At 42.3% G+C, this 16770-nt stretch overlaps 1 protein-coding gene across 2 annotated transcripts in view; it reads right to left on the reverse strand.

Annotated features, from left to right (window-relative positions):
• Ccdc141 (coiled-coil domain containing 141) overlaps positions 1-16770 on the reverse strand; it is a 152643-nt gene that overhangs the window by 112902 nt on the left and 22971 nt on the right. For both annotated transcript variants that reach the window (XR_003376853.1, XM_005346624.3), the window contains exons 3-4: positions 5931-6122; positions 2298-2406 (exon numbers count right to left, since the gene is read on the reverse strand). Coding sequence is in view for 1 of the 2 variants with exons in the window: in XM_005346624.3 (XP_005346681.1) it covers positions 2298-2406; positions 5931-6122 (301 nt within the window). In the remaining variant the exon portion in view is untranslated. The remainder of the gene's footprint in view (positions 1-2297; positions 2407-5930; positions 6123-16770) is intronic.

The following is a 16770-nucleotide window of genomic DNA, read 5'->3' on the forward strand; positions in this document are numbered from 1 at the left end:
CAAGGTTAGCTCAAAAGACTAAAAAGTCAAGGTTAGCCCAAAAGACTAACAAGACAAGGTTAGCTCAAAAGGAGAGGAAAGAGTTGAGGCTGTGATAGTCTTCCGCTATCCAAAGCATTATACTCTGGTGGAACATTCTGGAAGCCAGAAACTCCAACCAGTCACCCTGTTCTGACCTAAGCCACAAGGCACAGTGGTCACCCAGGTGAAGTTAAAGAAGGAAAGGGACAGTTGAGGAGGTTCCCTCATAGCTTCCAGTTACATTTTGCTATCATGGCATTCACTCCTACACCCCTCAACTGCTCACCAACTAAGAACTTTATTGGAACTGTTAACTCACATTTTATCCCTTTAAATCTAACAATGATGATGATAGATACAAAGCCCTTGACTAGCAATCAGAAATCTCATCCATTAATATGCACTTCAAATCATTCCATCGTGACCACATCCCACTAATTGGCTGATTAGTATAACTCCCATGTTATAAAAACAAAGCTCTTGAAGGCACTGCTGGGCCTTATTCATTAGGAACCAGCTCTTCTGATCACTGGCCCCTAGAATCCTTCAAGTGCCACGCAGAGGGGCTTAAAAATATCCCAAGATTTATGCCACCAAAGACAAAGTGTGCTCCCTGTGTCCTCCTAGCATTCTAGCCATCTTGTCAACCCAAGAGGCCGCTCAGTAGACTTGCAAAGATTACTGAAAAGTAAGGCATGGTTTCGTTGTCAGCTGGATGCCAGGACAGTATAGCCTCAGGCTTCCTTAGAAAGACATGTCAGCTTGCTCCTTGTGTTACGTATCCTGTCACATCTGAAGAAGCCAGCAGAAGCAGAAAGGGGAATATAAATACCGTCTGTCTCCTCTTCCAGCTCCAAAGATTCATGGGAAAGGCCCCACTTCCACAGGATAAAACTACACGAGTGAAGCTGCTGTGTTTGATCATGTTGTCTGGGGAGACTGCAGTGAGACCACAGGACTGGACTCTCTTCTAGTCCCCTACCAGGAATATGAGGTGATTCAGCGCTGTCCCAGGGGACCCAGCCACATAACTGCGGTCATGTCAAAACAGCCAACAGCCAGCTGACACTTTAGTGCTGAGTCTGCTGTTTCTATCTTGTAGTGACAGGTGTGGTGGACAAATCACCAGAAAAAAATCCATCCCTGCATTTGGTAGGCCGCCATCAAAATTTACACTGGAGGCACTGTTATTAATCACTTTATTTTGGGAAACTTGCAGCAAGCGATAATAATGAAGAGCTATTTTATAGAGGTTTTGTAGAGCACTATAAAGTATGTATGTGTGTCTTTAGAAACACACTTTATCACTTCAATCCTGTTCTATTTTTCTAGCATGAAGCCGGGCGATGGTGGCGCACGCCTTTAATCCCAGCACTCGGGAGGCAGAGGCAGGCGGATCTCTGTGAGTTCGAGACCAGCCTGGTCTACAGAGCTAGTTCCAGGACAGGCTCCAAAGCCACAGAGAAACCCTGTCTCGAAAAAACCAAAAAAAAAAAATACATATTTTTCTAGCATGGTCAAACATTTTTGGGATCAAAGTCAATTTAAAAGTGACAAAGGCTACAGAGAAAGTCTGTCTATAAAACCAATAAAACAAAACAAACTATCGAAACTTGTGACAAATCTATGAACCATTTAACTCAGATCCAGTCCAGAATTAAAAAAAAAAAAACAAACATATTACAAAGAAGCAAAGACACCATCCTCACCTGTTTATCTAAATTATCTTCACAGGTGACGCATTCCCTACACCAGTCAGGCTAGGTTAAGATCCCCGGGTGAGGACCTGGCACATACACTATGTTTTAACAATTCAACTCTTGCTACTCGATACTCTGAGAGCAGAAAATATTCTGCATGATGTTTTACTGGACTTTTATCCAGAAAAGGACCCTGTTTGTTTTAACCGTAAGGAAGAAAGAGAGGCTTCCTTACTCACAGTTGGTGTCTAAAGGCTGGCTTGCATTTATCGACCCTAAGATGGGACATGGACTGAATTCAGCCAGTGAGTGTAGCTTAAGGATCCATGGGACTGTGCACCTGGTTGGATGCTGGATGCTGGGGATGGAGGCCTGCACAGGAGAGAGGAAGCCTCTGTTCTCAGGGATGGAGATCTACAAGACCCACAGCTAAACTTCCCTAGTGTCACTTACAGCTAGAACTCTCTTTGAGAAGGTGGCCAAAAGCAAAGCTTTGTTTATCTTTTTGGGAACAAAATAAACAGCGGAAAGATCTCCAAATACTGTCATTCACAAGAACCTATAGCCATTTCTTGCCTTTGGCGTGGCGGTCATGAAGCTGAAGAAGCAACTGTAAGGCCTCGGCGCTCTCAAACTCATGTGGATTCTGCAGAAAAGCTTCAGTTTGGTCTATTTTTACAGCAAACTGAAAAAATAGAGAGAGAGAGACATGAAAATGATAAAAAGCAATGGGACATTTATTATATTTATGGATTTTTGTCATGCATTAATGGCCTCGCTGACTCAATATGATGGGAAGATGTATGTTAGCATGTTCTAATCTAGAATAGTATGCATGAATTTTCATGTACTAAATTTACAAAATGCCATGGCTTCTCCTCCATTTTTATTTCTTTTCTAACTAGAAATACATTATATATGCTAAAAACAAACCACCTTATTTATGTTCAAGTACCTAGTAAGTTTTTCAACCAAAATTATCTTTTCCAGATTCTATCTTCCCTACAGCCATAAATTCAGTAACTATCAATACTCTAAGGTAAGTTCTCAGTGAATAGCCATAAAACTTGCTGGCAAAAATCAGCAAAAGATTGGCTAACGAATAATCCATTAAATCACAAGTAAATTTAACATAGAGAAAATGTAGGTAAATATTGTGTTATTTTTTTTTCCTCTGTGTGTTTAAACTTAGGCAGAGACTAGAGATATTTGTGACTAACAGTCACATGTCATTAAAGAAAACACACTCGGGCATACATGTGCACGTGCACACACATGCAGAGGAAGAAGAGATGGGAACTAGAAAGAAATGTACCCATTTTGTTAATTTTATAAGAAGGGATGTGACTGGGGAGGAGGGAGAGGAGGCAAGCTTTAGCTTTGGAATCTTTAACTGATAACCTCATTTGAAGTTGTGTCAATAGTATTTGTGCCTCATTTGTATAAATAAAAATGAGACTGGATAAAGCAGAAATGAAAACTGGACTACTTCTCTACTTCAAAGGAGGGTGTATAACAATAAAACACACCAATGGTGACCAATATGATCAATTTCATTTAAAAACATTTTTAAAAGTAAATTTGAGATGAAAAGATATTTGAAGTTAGAATAAAAAGCCCCAGAGAGATAATCTTAAATATAAATTTTAGGTGGGAGCAAAGCATAGTCAAATATTCTATTACAGTTTCCCCATAGTGGCAATCAGTGGATGGGTTTCTGCACCTATGTTTTGTAGGTATTGTCATGGTTTATAAACAGCATGGTAAAACATTCACCTTTGATTTAGAATGAAAAATAAAGGCAAAGGATCCATGAGAAAGACAAAGAAGCCTCCCACTGCACTTGACTCCCTGTTTTGCTTTTCTAAAATATCATCTTTGAATTTGGTGATCACTAATACTGTAGGAAAGCCCTTGGCTAAAAGGGTGTATCATATTTTGATTACAACAACAGCTGCAGCCCTAAGTGGTGTGGAATGGTGAGAGAGACTGGTGAGCATGTCCCCTTTGACAAACACAGAAGGCCTCTGCCATCTTGTAGGACACACTAATGGACACTGGCCACTATCACTCAGCTGCACTGTTCCCAAACCCCAGCAGTGTTTGAGAAGACCCTCACGTGACAGTTAAGCCTGTGAGTCAGATTCTATCCTATAATAACCACCATCCAGCCCATCATAACTTCTCTTAGACTTCTACAGTCTGGCATGGTTAGTTACAGGGGCTCACACACATCGCTCCTTCATCCATGCTCTCATAACTGATTTTTATAGAGAATCTTCAAAAGAGAAAAAAAACTATAGGTTTTCCAGGAGAACATTACAGAAAGTTTACACGGTATAGTTTATATCTCTCTTTCAGATTCTTAGGCAAATTGTTTCAAGTGTGAACAAACAAGGCTCTAAAATTCCTTGATTTATGAACTCTTCCCTTGTGTGGATTTTTTTCCCATCTAAAACTTACACTTTTCTTTTTTCTGTCGTTTGAACAGAGTAGAAATAGCAGTGGGGGATTTCAACAAGAGTTAAAGTTAATTTCATCATCTTTTTTTTTTTTCTCATTGCTGAAACTGCTTTGCCACAGAGAAGCAGCCTGCAGATTCCATAGCACTCTGCTTCCACTTAGTGCGAGGGGTTCAAGGCGTGGGAAGCAGGCTAACAGGCCTATTTAGTCATCTTCCTAGAGCCGATAAAAGCTCACTCAAGTGTACGGATAAGAACACCTCATTAATCTGCTTTGGCTTAGTATTTCCTTCTACTCCTCGCAATATCTGGAAGCAATTTCCACATCAGAGAGAAAATTAGCTAGCATTAACACTAAACTACACTGAGAAACAAATATTGAGCAGAATGTAAGGAAGAGATAATCTGCTCTGCTCAGGAGCACTGGGTTTCAAAGGCAGTCCCATTTTTACCCCTCCTACCAGGATGGGATGAATCGGTTAGCGCTGCAATTTGGCTTCTGTGATTATATTTCCCCTGCCTTATTTCTTCTTTCAAGAAAGGAGATCATATAATCCCACACCCAAGATGGCCTGTAAAATGGGGTCAACTGTGACACGTGAATCTTGAAAGCTACAGTAAGGGTTTGGTTCCTCTTCTGAGTGAGTTCACGGTGCATGAGATTGTCCTTGTCAAGTTTTATGGTCATTACTCCAGATTTAACTCCGAACAATGCCATGGTTTTCAAAGCTAGAGTTCTATCATAGTGAAGTAGCCTTTGGTCGTTAGCAAGAGCAGGCTGTGCCGCTGGACAGGAGTTAAAATGGGAAATTGCCAGGAAGTATTTTACAAAAAAAAATATACATCTTTGGAAAATGTTTGGTCTCATATTTTGAAATCTAAAACCTCCATAAAGAAGAAAATGTAAAATATAAATAAATAGATAAGTAAACTAAAGAAAATTCCAGAAGGAATTCAGTGACCATTCATCTACGTCGGAACACAGTCCAAGAACGGAGCAGTGCGAGGAGATCGCTGAGTGCTTCTAAGAAAATTCCAAGAAAACAAGACACGAGTGTTGTAACCTCGGTGTCTTCAGAACACAGACCTGCTCCTGGACAGTGTCCTCCTGCTACTCCCAGGTAGAGCAGATGGGGGGGGGGTGCTTACTTCAGCTGTCAATCATATGGCTCTATGGAAAACCACATGCAGCTTGTTCTTATGAGGCCTTGGTCCACCTCTTTTTAGGCCCTACTGTCTCAGGGTCACACTACTAACTACAGAAGTAAACACTCTGAAGTGCAGGGTCTTGTTCTTCCTTTACTACAGTTAGATAGGTTTAAATTTTAGAAATTCACCTATATTCCTTAGGATAAATTGCTATGAAATACTTTGTAATTAATTTCTCAAGTGAGCAGAGCAAATTTTATCCTCTGACTTTTAGCCAATAAAATCCTCCACATCAGCATTGCCTACTAAGTGTGCAGTAAGAGTAACCAGATTCCACGACTACATTACTATCTTCTAAAGAGGGAACTAGATCAAAGTGGCATAGAGTTCCGGTTAACTATCTATATTTATATGACTGATGGTTTATATTTAAAATATTAATTTTATTTTTTCAAAATATACTAAATGTGTTGCATACATCTTGGTTATTCTGCCATTTTGAACACTCATACAACATGTGCTTAAGAAGTCAAATATTTTTGAGTGTACTAGTTATTTGCATTGATTTGGAGAAGCAAATGGTTTTTGAAACACCAACCTCCAAAGCACTTTCAAAAAACTCCGAAGTCAGTCCAAGGAGCTCCCTTCTTTTCTCAAGCATGGAGACCAAGGTTGCCCAAGCTTCACCCAGAGTCTGGGCCATGGCATCATACACCTGACTTTGAGCCTTGTTAGCTTCTGCTGTCCTGTCTGCTTCTTGTAAAAGTTCCCATACACGATCTTCCAAGGCCTAAGTCCAGGAGAACAAAAGGTACAGTCAGTGTGTCGTCCAGCGTGAAAACAAAGCACCCCATTTTAAACACAAAAATACCTGAAACTATATGTGATCCAGGAGTCTATAAGTTAATTTTGTTTTGTTTTGTTTTTCGAGACAGGGCTTCTCTGTAGCTTTGGCGCCTGTCCTGGAATGAGCTTTGTAGACCAGGTTGGCTGTCAGAGAACCATCTGTCTCTGTCTTCTGAGTGCTAGGATTAAAGGCATGCCACAACCACCCAGCTAGAAGATAATTTTGTAATTCATAAACCCAAATCATATTTCCTCTTGCTTCCATGTGAATGTTTCTGCTCTTTTACCTAGGAACATGCTCTATAGACTTGTTTCCTGACTTTTAAACTGTTTTGAAAATCTTCCCCAGCAACTCTCTCTAACTGAACAAACTGAACCTCCTCACACCATCTTCACCAGGTCTACTGCTCACCTGACTACCCAGAACAGCTTTGTCAAAGATCACCTTCATTCCCCCTGCTCCACCTCAGCTCCCTTCCATTCCAAGATCCAGTCATTAGCATAGCCCGCTTCTTCAAAGCCTCTCCTCTTGGCTTCCACCTCACACCTTGGTTTGTTTTCTTGTTGGTCCTCATGGCTTCCATCCCTTGTTGGTCATCACGGCTTCCTGCCTTGTTGGTCATCATGGTTTCCTCCCTTGTTGGTCCTCATGGCTTTCATCCCTTGTTGGTCCTCATGGCTTCCATCTCTTGTTGGTCCTCATGGCTTTCATCCCTTGTTGGTCCTCATGGCTTCCATCCCTTGTTGGCCATTACGACTTCCAATCCTTGTTGGTTGTCATGGCTTCCTGCCTTGTTGGTCATCATGGCTTTCCCCCGTGTTTTTTGTCATGCTCCTACTCCAGGCTCTTCATCACCCAAGCCTCCTGTGTGGCAATGCCATGTGGATCTTTCTAACTTGAAAGTAGGAATGTGCCACTCAGCAACTTGCAAATCTTTCTGACTGATTTGCAGGCAAAACTCAGTCAGAGCAAAACAGGCCTTGGTACAGAATTTGACTTCCATTCTCACCTCTCTCCACTTCTTCTGTAATACTCTTCTCTATAGACAATAATCCATGAGTCAGCCCGGAATTCTCTCCCTCCTAGTCACACACCTCTCTATTTCACCCCCACCCCTGCTCACTTGTCTACACAGTTTTCCCCATTGGTCAAGACATTGGAGTTGTGGGTCTTACTTGACCCTCAAATTTCTTTCCTGAATGAATTTGGGGCCTTACCCTTTTAAAACCACTTTCAAGTATATAGCAATTATAACTGTTTCTTCTGGGCTGGAGAGATGGTTCAGTCATTAAAGGCTGGGCTTACAACTGAAAATATAACTGTTTCTTCTGATTATAAAAGTAACATACAAATATTCCTCAATAGTGAATACAGATATTCACTTTTTAAAAACATATACTAGAACATATTTAGGGAATTTTTTTTCAAAAACATGCCTTAATCACTCACTTTTGTTTTTCAATTTTTTATTAATCCTCTATAATAAAATGATTATTTTTTTATTTTTTTAATTTTTTTTTTCGGTTTTTCGAGACAGGGTTTCTCTGTGTTTTTTGGAGCCTGTCCTGGAACTAGCTGTTGTAGACCAGGCTGGTCTCGAACTCACAGAGATCCGCCTGCCTCTGCCTCCCGAGTGCTGGGATTAAAGGCGTGCACCACCACCGCCCGGCTAAAATGATTATTGTATGTATAAATACAAATGTATTCTCTATGAGGAACAGTTATTGATGTTGGATGCCTTTCTATATGCTGTGAAGATGTTTTATTAACATTGCTTAATGAAAAAGCTTATTTGGCCAAGAGCCAGGCAAAATAAAACCAAGCAGGAAATCCAAGTAAAGATAAAGGGGGAAAGAAGGTGGAGCCTAGGAGATAGCAGCAGTCACTGGAGAAGCAAAATGTAAGGTAGCACCATAGGTACGTGGCAATACATAGATGAATAGAAATGGGTTAATTTAAGACATAAAAGCTAGTTAGTAATAAGCCTGCGCCATCAGTCAAACAGTTTATAATTAATACTAAGCCTCAGAGTGAATATATGGGAACTGGTGGGCAGGAGAGAAGCCTCTAGTTACAGTCTAGAAACCATCTGATACCCACTGTTGACTGTCGGACTCTAATCCAGTTCTTCCTTAACCATGAGAGAACCAACAAGCGAGAGAAATGACTCTAAATTCTTGATGTCTTTGATCGCTGGCCAAGAATGAGTTTACGTGTTACTCCAATGCTTGCAAACTTTTATTCAGTGGGAACCATCGGGATTCTGGCTCCAGTCAGAAGAAAAGGCTCAGCTTGATGAAAGAAGGTTAGATGTCGAGTAGGCTGAGTTTTCAAATCTGCTGATACTCTGCTGTTATCTTCCTAAACTACAGAAGGTGCTAGATGTGATGAAGTTTGAGGAACAGCCCAACTCCTGCTAAACGTCAGCTACAAAATTTGTTCCCTGTGTTCTTGCCCATAATTCAAAACAGAATTCATTGTAATTTTAAGTAATATTTTGAGATTTTGTTTACATTCATGAACATGGTCTTTCTCTGGAATTTTGCTACATGGTATAAATACTTAATACTTGTAATTATCCATCCTTCAATTTTATCTAGCTTATTTTAAACTCTAAAAATGTGCTGCATTCATTTATTTATTGTGAGCGGACAGATGTGTGGCATGGTGAACTTACGGAAGTCAGAGGACAGCTTTTGGGAGTGAGTCGGTTCTCTCTCTCCGCAGGGGGTCCCAGGAAGTGAACTCCGGGTTCTTATTTGAAAATCCTTTCCCTGCCGAGCCATCTCACTCATCCTGAACTTCTCCCAGCTCTTACTTTCTTGATACTCAGAATAGTTGACTCTCTTAGTAAGCTCAGAACTCACTCTAAGTGCATCTTTTGGCTGTGACACCCTGTGAGGGAACCATATCACCCCACTGCACACTGGAGACAACCAAGGACTTTACTTCTGGATTATAACTCCCCTTGCAAGTATATCTTCTTTGTATGGTCACTTTTCCTGAGTCCCTTGGGAATTATATATCCTGGGTGCCCCCTCTGGAGCCTTCTCTGTGGTCTTCCCAGACCCTCATTCCTTCTTCCTTATATGTGATTTACTAGAAAAGCTCTTTCTTAGCTTTGGTGTCACCTTTAAGTCAACAAAAGTGATACAAGGTCTCATGAAATACCACATGGAAAAAACAGACACTGTCTAAGGTGACAACGTTTTCTCGTCCATTTTCAAAGTCTACAGGGAAAAAACACAAATCCTGTCCTTACTTTGGAAAACAAGTGTCAGGGTCCAGCCCTCATGGGGCCTGCATGTTTCAGGGTAGGGGCTTGTGGATTAGAAAAGCCAGGCAGACAGACTAGAGATCCAAAAGAAAAAGTCAGAGACACAGACTAGAACCAGGAGGGTAAATTGGTGAATACTGAACTTGCCCACATTTATTTTCCATATGCTTATATACCCCAATCCAAAAAGTGGGGGGTGTCTGCTTTAACATGATACAAAGAACAAACAAAGCAATTACCTCTTCAGTACCTGAAGCATCAAGCAGATATTCCCTGAGTTAAGCATTCTGTTGTTTAAGCAGGACATGCAGCAATCATACTTTAGGCCAAGTATCCTGTAGGCAGCCACTCCCTGGGTCAAACCTCCTGTCATCTCCTTGAAGGAGCAAGAAATATACCTGAACTCTCTGACCATTGGTCAAGGTAGAATGGATCCACCTCTGTGGGCCATTTAATACCCCAAACACCAAGTTACCACAGCCTAGGTCAAGATATCTTGTTAGTAGCCATACCTTAAATCAGACCTCTTGTCAATAACCCTGAAGGAGGCCGGGCGGTGGTGGCGCACGCCTTTAATCCCAGCACTCGGGAGGCAGAGACAGGCGGATCTCTGTGAGTTCGAGGCCAGCCTGGTCTACAAGAGCTAGTTCCAGGACAGGAACCAAAAGCTACGGAGAAACCCTGTCTCAAAAAATCAAAAAAATAAAATAAAATAACCCTGAAGGAGCAAGAACAGGCCCAAACTCTGTGACCTCCAGCCAAGGTGGAACGGACCCACTTCCGTGGGCTCCCACAAAGAAGCCACAGATACGAAGAATCCATTCTCAAGTTGACGAAGCCTCAGGGTAGTCACTAAATGAAATACTCAGATTAATCGACAGCAGCAGCAATATGATTTTTTTAGGCTAGTTGTTTCACAGAACAAATGGTGTGTCCGGTTTACAGCGTAAGCAGACTTTGTGTTGACAATGAGCTATGGCACTTTTAAGACGAGCAACTCATGAAAAATGAGTTGCCTCAGGACTCGGTCAAGGCCAGCTTAATTTAAGTTTTCCTTTCCCACTTGGCTGGCCATTAAACTCGGGGAAAGTATCTTGGAATTGGATCAGAGAAAGACATTCTGGCCAACATCATAAAGCTTGTTATTTAAAGAGTCGCTGAAAGGAACTACTTTCCGTTTAGGTTGCAGAAGCATGGAAAACCAAGGCTATTCCGCGTGTCTCCAAACAGGCAGTCTATCTCTTTAAGTGTGGCTTCGCAATAGTCAGCTTTAAGTAGAGCATATTTTATGGCCATTGAACCACCTGAGCTGCCATACGGAGCACAGAAAAGATTACAGACTTCCTTTTCAGCAGAGCATTAAATGGTACCCTGAATAGCAATTCACTAAAAGATCAAATACATGTGGTGCATCACTACCTGACAGGGTAGTCTACCTGGAACAGAGACAGGCAATCTTTTTGTTTATAGAAATCACCTTAGTTTTACCAAGGGAACTGGAAGTAATTAGTTTAGGACCTTTGGAAGCAAAGAATAATGAACATTCTCGGAACTGTAAGTAGTTAAGTTTAATTATTTTTTTGTCAATCTCCGGCATGCAGCATTGGGGATCCACTGGCTTTGCTGTCCCTTTTAACTAGAACATTCCCCATGTTCGCTGTTGCTTATTTAAAACTCCATTTGCCTTCCAGTCTAATGTCAATTCTGCCCCCTCCATGAGGCCCTCTTCCCACATCAGCCAATAGTAATTCCTCTTTCTTGTGGCTGCCTTTGTTTCTTCCCACCTTCCTTTCTTGGATGGAGCATCGCACCGTGCACACACTCAGGAGTGAGCGCCTCACGCTTTCTGTAGATTGCGGAGTGAAAACGAGGCCTGCCTTGTTCATTTTGTGCTGCTCCTCTGACAGTATAATCTTTAAACGGCAAGAAGACGCTGCCTCAAGGGATAAACAGCAAAACCAAGTGAAATCAGTGTTGCGAAATTCATCTTATTTATTTATTTATTTATTTATTTATTTATTTATTTATTTATTTATTTATTTATTTATTATGTATACAATGTTCTGTCTGTGTGTATGCCTGCAGGCCAGAAGAGGGCACCAGACCTCATTACAGATGGTTGTGAGCCACCATGTGGTTGCTGAGAATTGAACTCAGAAAATTCATCTTTTAAAGACAGGTCATTTCAATGTTTTTGGTTACCGATTCCTTAGAAGGGAAATCTTTAAAATACAAACATGGTTGAGGAGATGGTGCCTGTGGGTAAGCGTGCTTGCTCTGCGTGCATGAAGACCTGAGTTCTCATCCCCAGCACCTATATACAGACTGCATGTGCCTGTAACTCCAGTAAGGGTGGGCTGAGGCAGGCGGATCTAGAGAGCGTATTAGTCAGCCAGCCTATAGAAGAACCAGCTTCTGATTCACTGAAAGACCCTGTCTCATGGCAACAAGGCAGAGAGCAAGAGAAGACACTCAACATGCTGCTCTGGGCCTTACATGTGCACACACGGGAACACACACTCACAACCCTCGTGTGTGTATCATACACCTTCCCCTTCATACATACACAAGAAGATCATTGTGCCCACCAAGCCGATTCAACTTTATATAACAAAAGTCCCACTTGAGCCAAATGTTTAATACAAACCTCAATAAAATATTTAATGTATGTTCCAAATATTTCTACCTAAATATCCTGAATATTTGATGAATCACCCAGGGATTCCAGAATATGTTCACGGCCTATACTACTGATAAGCAAAGCATCTTTTGTCTTAAAAAGTAAATGTCCCTGTAGCTGTTAATTCTCCTCTACAGAACACTGGCAATGAGAGAGCAGCTTCTCAGCCCTGAGGATGTCTATCTTTCCTGAAAGCAATGCCGCTTTACAAACTCTTCCTGCGGAAAGCATTTACCACCAGGCGGTGGTGGTGCACACCTTTAGTCCCAGCACTCAGGAAGCAGAGGTAGGTGGATCTTTGTGAGTTTTGAGGCCAGCCTGGTCTACAGAGAGAGAGTTCCAGGACAGCCAGAGAAACCCTTTCTGGAAAAAAAAATGAGGGAGGAAGGAAATAAGGAAGGAAGGAAGGAAGGAAGGAAGGAAGGAAGGAAGGAAGGAAGGAAGGAAGGAAGGAAGAAGGGAGGGAGGGAGGGAGGAAGAAAAGCATTTAGCAGTACATAGGAACACAAGGTTACTTATAAGCCATTATGTGTTTTCTTTCCTGTTCTCTTGTTTATACCTTGCCTCACAAAAGTAGAATAGCAGAATGAACATTCTGCAGCAGGCAATTATACTTTAACAATCAATACTGATTATAATGAAAATTCAAGTAGCATCAGGACAGTGCCTGGCTATTCCACAGTGCCTGGAGAATCATTTACATAGGAACAATACGAGAAAATGGCCTCATATTGATTAGCAATGATGACTGCCTTCCTCATCACTTAGAATCCAGCGTTCCTTAGACCACATTTCCATAGTACAAATGCAAGTATGGATTTTTGGCCTCCTCAACCATCCAAGAAGCTTGAGAGCTAAGATCTGAAAGCATCGCTTTTATATAATTTAGTTGTTAAAATGATGGTCTCACACATGTACAGTCCCCATCTGGGTCAAATATACCTCAGGCCCTAAGGACCAGAATACACTATGCTAGGGCAGACGTCCATGCTGGAAATCAAGAATCTCTGTTGCTACCTGCAATGGGCCAGGGCTCTCTTTCCATTGATCAAGTGCCTTATCTAGACAGAATGAGACCTCTGAGTCCAGAGTGTGCAGAAAGCTCTGGGCCATGCACAGAGGAAAATCATGACAAACCTAGGTTGGATTCCCAGCTCCACCGACTTCTAGAGGCTAGAAAGCCCCCTAACTTTTCTGAGATTCAGTTTCCCCACTGACAAAGATTCCACACCACATTGCTCCTTAGTATCTAACCAAAATGAGACAACGTTCAAGAAAGCAGCCTGGGCAATGAGTCTGGCTGCTTCATCTGTACTCAGTCTTCATGACTCCCTGGTAGCTAAAGGTAAAGACTTCAGGGTACTGTCCGGGAATGTGCAATGTTTGCTTCAGGGTCAAGGTTTCAGTGTTTCCCGATGGCAGCTGCAAAAGCATTAACTGCTGGAGATTAAAGAAGCAAACGTGTGGTGTGATCCCGGGAGGTGAAGCAGAGCCCGACATTCGCGGGGGATCCTTCCTGCGTGCTGGCAAAGGCCAACAAGGCTACTGCAGGGAAGGTTTGAGTTTGAGGGCTTTCTTTAAGTATTCAGATTACTATCCCCACACTTTGGAAAATAATCCAGCTTGGGTACAAATTGAACTGCAAGAACAGGGCATGACCAGCCTGCCACAGAAGGGTATTAAAGAGAAGTATGCTCTTCTCCCTTACACTATCAAATTACTGAAACACAAGGACCCTCAAAGAATGAAAAGTTCCCCAGAAGGTTCATGCTCTGGGAAGGAAAAGCAAAGGAAGAGATTGCAGAGTTCAGGAGACACTAGAGGCTGGACAGTATGATAGGGAGAACCAACCCCATCCAGGCTGCTTAGTCATGTGTACTCTGCCTCTCTATTCAAATCTGAATCTATGTCAGTGACCTGAAGACAGCTATTGGGGTCATTGTCCCCTTAATGTTCATCTTCTCAACATGGCCACACTGAATATACCATCTTTCTCTGATTTTCGCTATTACAATTTTTTTTTTAATTTTGATATTTTTTTAAATTTTGATATTGAGAACTGTGGCTAAGTCTAGCTTGTTGGGGCTGCCAGGGTGACCAGGTTTTCCCCTTAAAGAGTCGGGTGACAAGGAAGGCGCAAAGTTCACAAGGGTGAACTGTAACAGGACTGTTTGCTCCTCGACTCAAAGGCAAACAAGAGCACTTTGCTGATAACCCAAAGGAATGAGAGCGGAATGTGTGACTCATGGGCCTGGACAGGAAACACACGAGCAGGTAAGCATAGGGGGGCCTCTGGCCATCATCACCCCACATCTGTACATCTTCACCAAGCCTCAGTTTTTACAGGTAGGTGTTGAAATAAGAGCGGCTGGGCTGCGTCCCCCTGAGTCCCCGGCCGCCCACATGGCTAGCTTAATACCCGAAATAATTACACGGAAACTGTATTCTTTTAAACACTGCCTGGCCCCAATAGTTCCAACCTCTTATTGGCTAGCTCTTACATATTAATCTAACCCATTTCTATTAATCTTTGTAGTCCACAAGCTGGCTTACCAGGAATGATCTTAACCTGCATCTGTCTGCAGTGCTGGAACCATGGCGACTCACTGACTCAGCTTCTTTCTCCCAGCATCCTGTTCTGTTTTCTCCGCCTACCTAAGGGCTGGCCTATGAAATGGGCCTAGGCAGTTTCTTTATTAATAAGAAATCATTCCCACATCAGGTAGGAAACAGGCGTGAAGACTGCCTTCCTCATAATGCTGTTAAAATGGGATTCTGAATTATAGGCTGCACGAGACAGCCAAGCACAGCTCAGCCAACGCAGTGCTATCCCTGGGAAAAACAGTGACACAAGCATATTAAAACGGAGTAAACGCCGTGGAAACAACAGACTTTCTTTTACAGGAATTGTATTTTTTCCTTCACCCTTTCTGCCCGTTCAGCCTTCATGTGTAAGCCGTACTGACATGGAGGGCATGAGCGTTGTGTGCAGACAACTGTCTGACTTCAAAATCCTTTTCTGGTCAAAGAGAAATAACATACCATCTCTTAGTTCTGGTCAGAAAAGCCTAGCACGCGTGAGCTTGGGGTATCAAGCCACGCCCTGTTTGTAAGGCTGCCCCTCATTGGATTGGCGCAAGACTCAAAGGTCTGACTCTGATTTTGGTCTCACCTCCAGTCTGAGAGCGGTGTCGCTCTGACCAGGCCTCTGGGAGAGCCCTGAGTGCCAAGCCCAGGGTGGAAGCCTCCAGTAGCACTCACCTGAAAGCCTGGGGGTAATTCAGAATGTGCGGCCACACTTTCATTACAGGCCTTCCTGTGCCAGTAAAATATCAGATTGTTCTGTTGTCAGCAGGAAATGTCAGCCACAAAGCAGTGACAGACAGACAAGACCCTGGGAAATTCTAACACTGCCCGACTGGAACAGTCCATTTGGATTTAAAAGCAAATAGGGATTTTTTTTGGTTTTTTGCATCATTTTTCAAACCAGAACTGCTAAAAGAACTACAAACAATTCAATTATAATGACAGCGCGGCAACTTTTATCTTTCAAAGCTTAGACCTTGTATAATTAAATGTAAATAAACTCAGGTATTTTTCCTCTCCATTTGCTGCACTGTAATTGTTATTCAAAATCATTTCTTTTGAGCAGTAAAAGCCGGTATTTTAGAAACATTTCAAATGAACCCCAAACCTCTCCACCGTTATTTTTCATAAATGCATTTTCTTAATTTTTTTTCTGCCCTGGCATTTGCATATAAATGACTCTCCCAGGCCTGCTCTGTGAATTGAAGTAAATAATGTAATTAGGAATCATCTACAGGTGTAGCACCGAGATTCTTAATGGTGTTTTTGTTGTCTGATGGAGCTTTCCCTACCCTTGGGTTTGTTTAGGCTTTCCTACCTTGCCTCAGGTTCTATGCTCTTTTGTGGAACTGGAAAGAACAGACCCCTGGAGACTTCTCAGGGACGCCATTGTGTGTTATTCTGGGTAACTTGAACCCTTCAGGCTTGATCAAAAACAAAAACAATCAAGAGAATGACACATTCTCTGAGACGCGATGAAAGCTAGAACATCAGGAAGTTTTTGTAGCAAGCGGAAGAGTAAATAAACATAAGTAATAAGCTAGCCTCTGTTCTCGGGAAGAAACACAGCAAAACGGAAGCAGCCACTTCGGACCTGAGTGCGGCCTCCTTCCCTCCCAGGAACTTTTCTCTTTTATCCACTTACCCTGACAACCCCATTGTTTCAAAGCTGTCCTTAAAATGCCACCAAGCTCCGTGAAACCATTCCGGCTAAATTCACTTCTTTTCTCCCCCAAACTCGCCTATGTTGCCTTCGCTATCAGCATCCTTCATCTGGGGAGTTAATTAATCATCTAGAGCCTTGATGTTGTGATTGCAGTTCCTTAATTGCTCCATGGGCCTAACCGGGTCATTTTGTCCTCTATGCATTATACATTACAAACTCCTAGCAGCCCAGAGTGTCTGTTACATTTCTTTCATGTCCTTGGCAATGACAAGCACAGAGCAGGCAGACAGAACAGACTCTGGCCTGCTAGAATGCGGCCATTCTGTTGCTACAGCAACTTGGTTCCTCTACATCATACGAAGACTCATAGCTGTGACATTGA

The sequence above is a fragment of the Microtus ochrogaster genome, chromosome 4, assembly GCF_000317375.1.
Source record: "Microtus ochrogaster isolate Prairie Vole_2 chromosome 4, MicOch1.0, whole genome shotgun sequence".
Taxonomy (NCBI): domain Eukaryota; kingdom Metazoa; phylum Chordata; class Mammalia; order Rodentia; family Cricetidae; genus Microtus; species Microtus ochrogaster.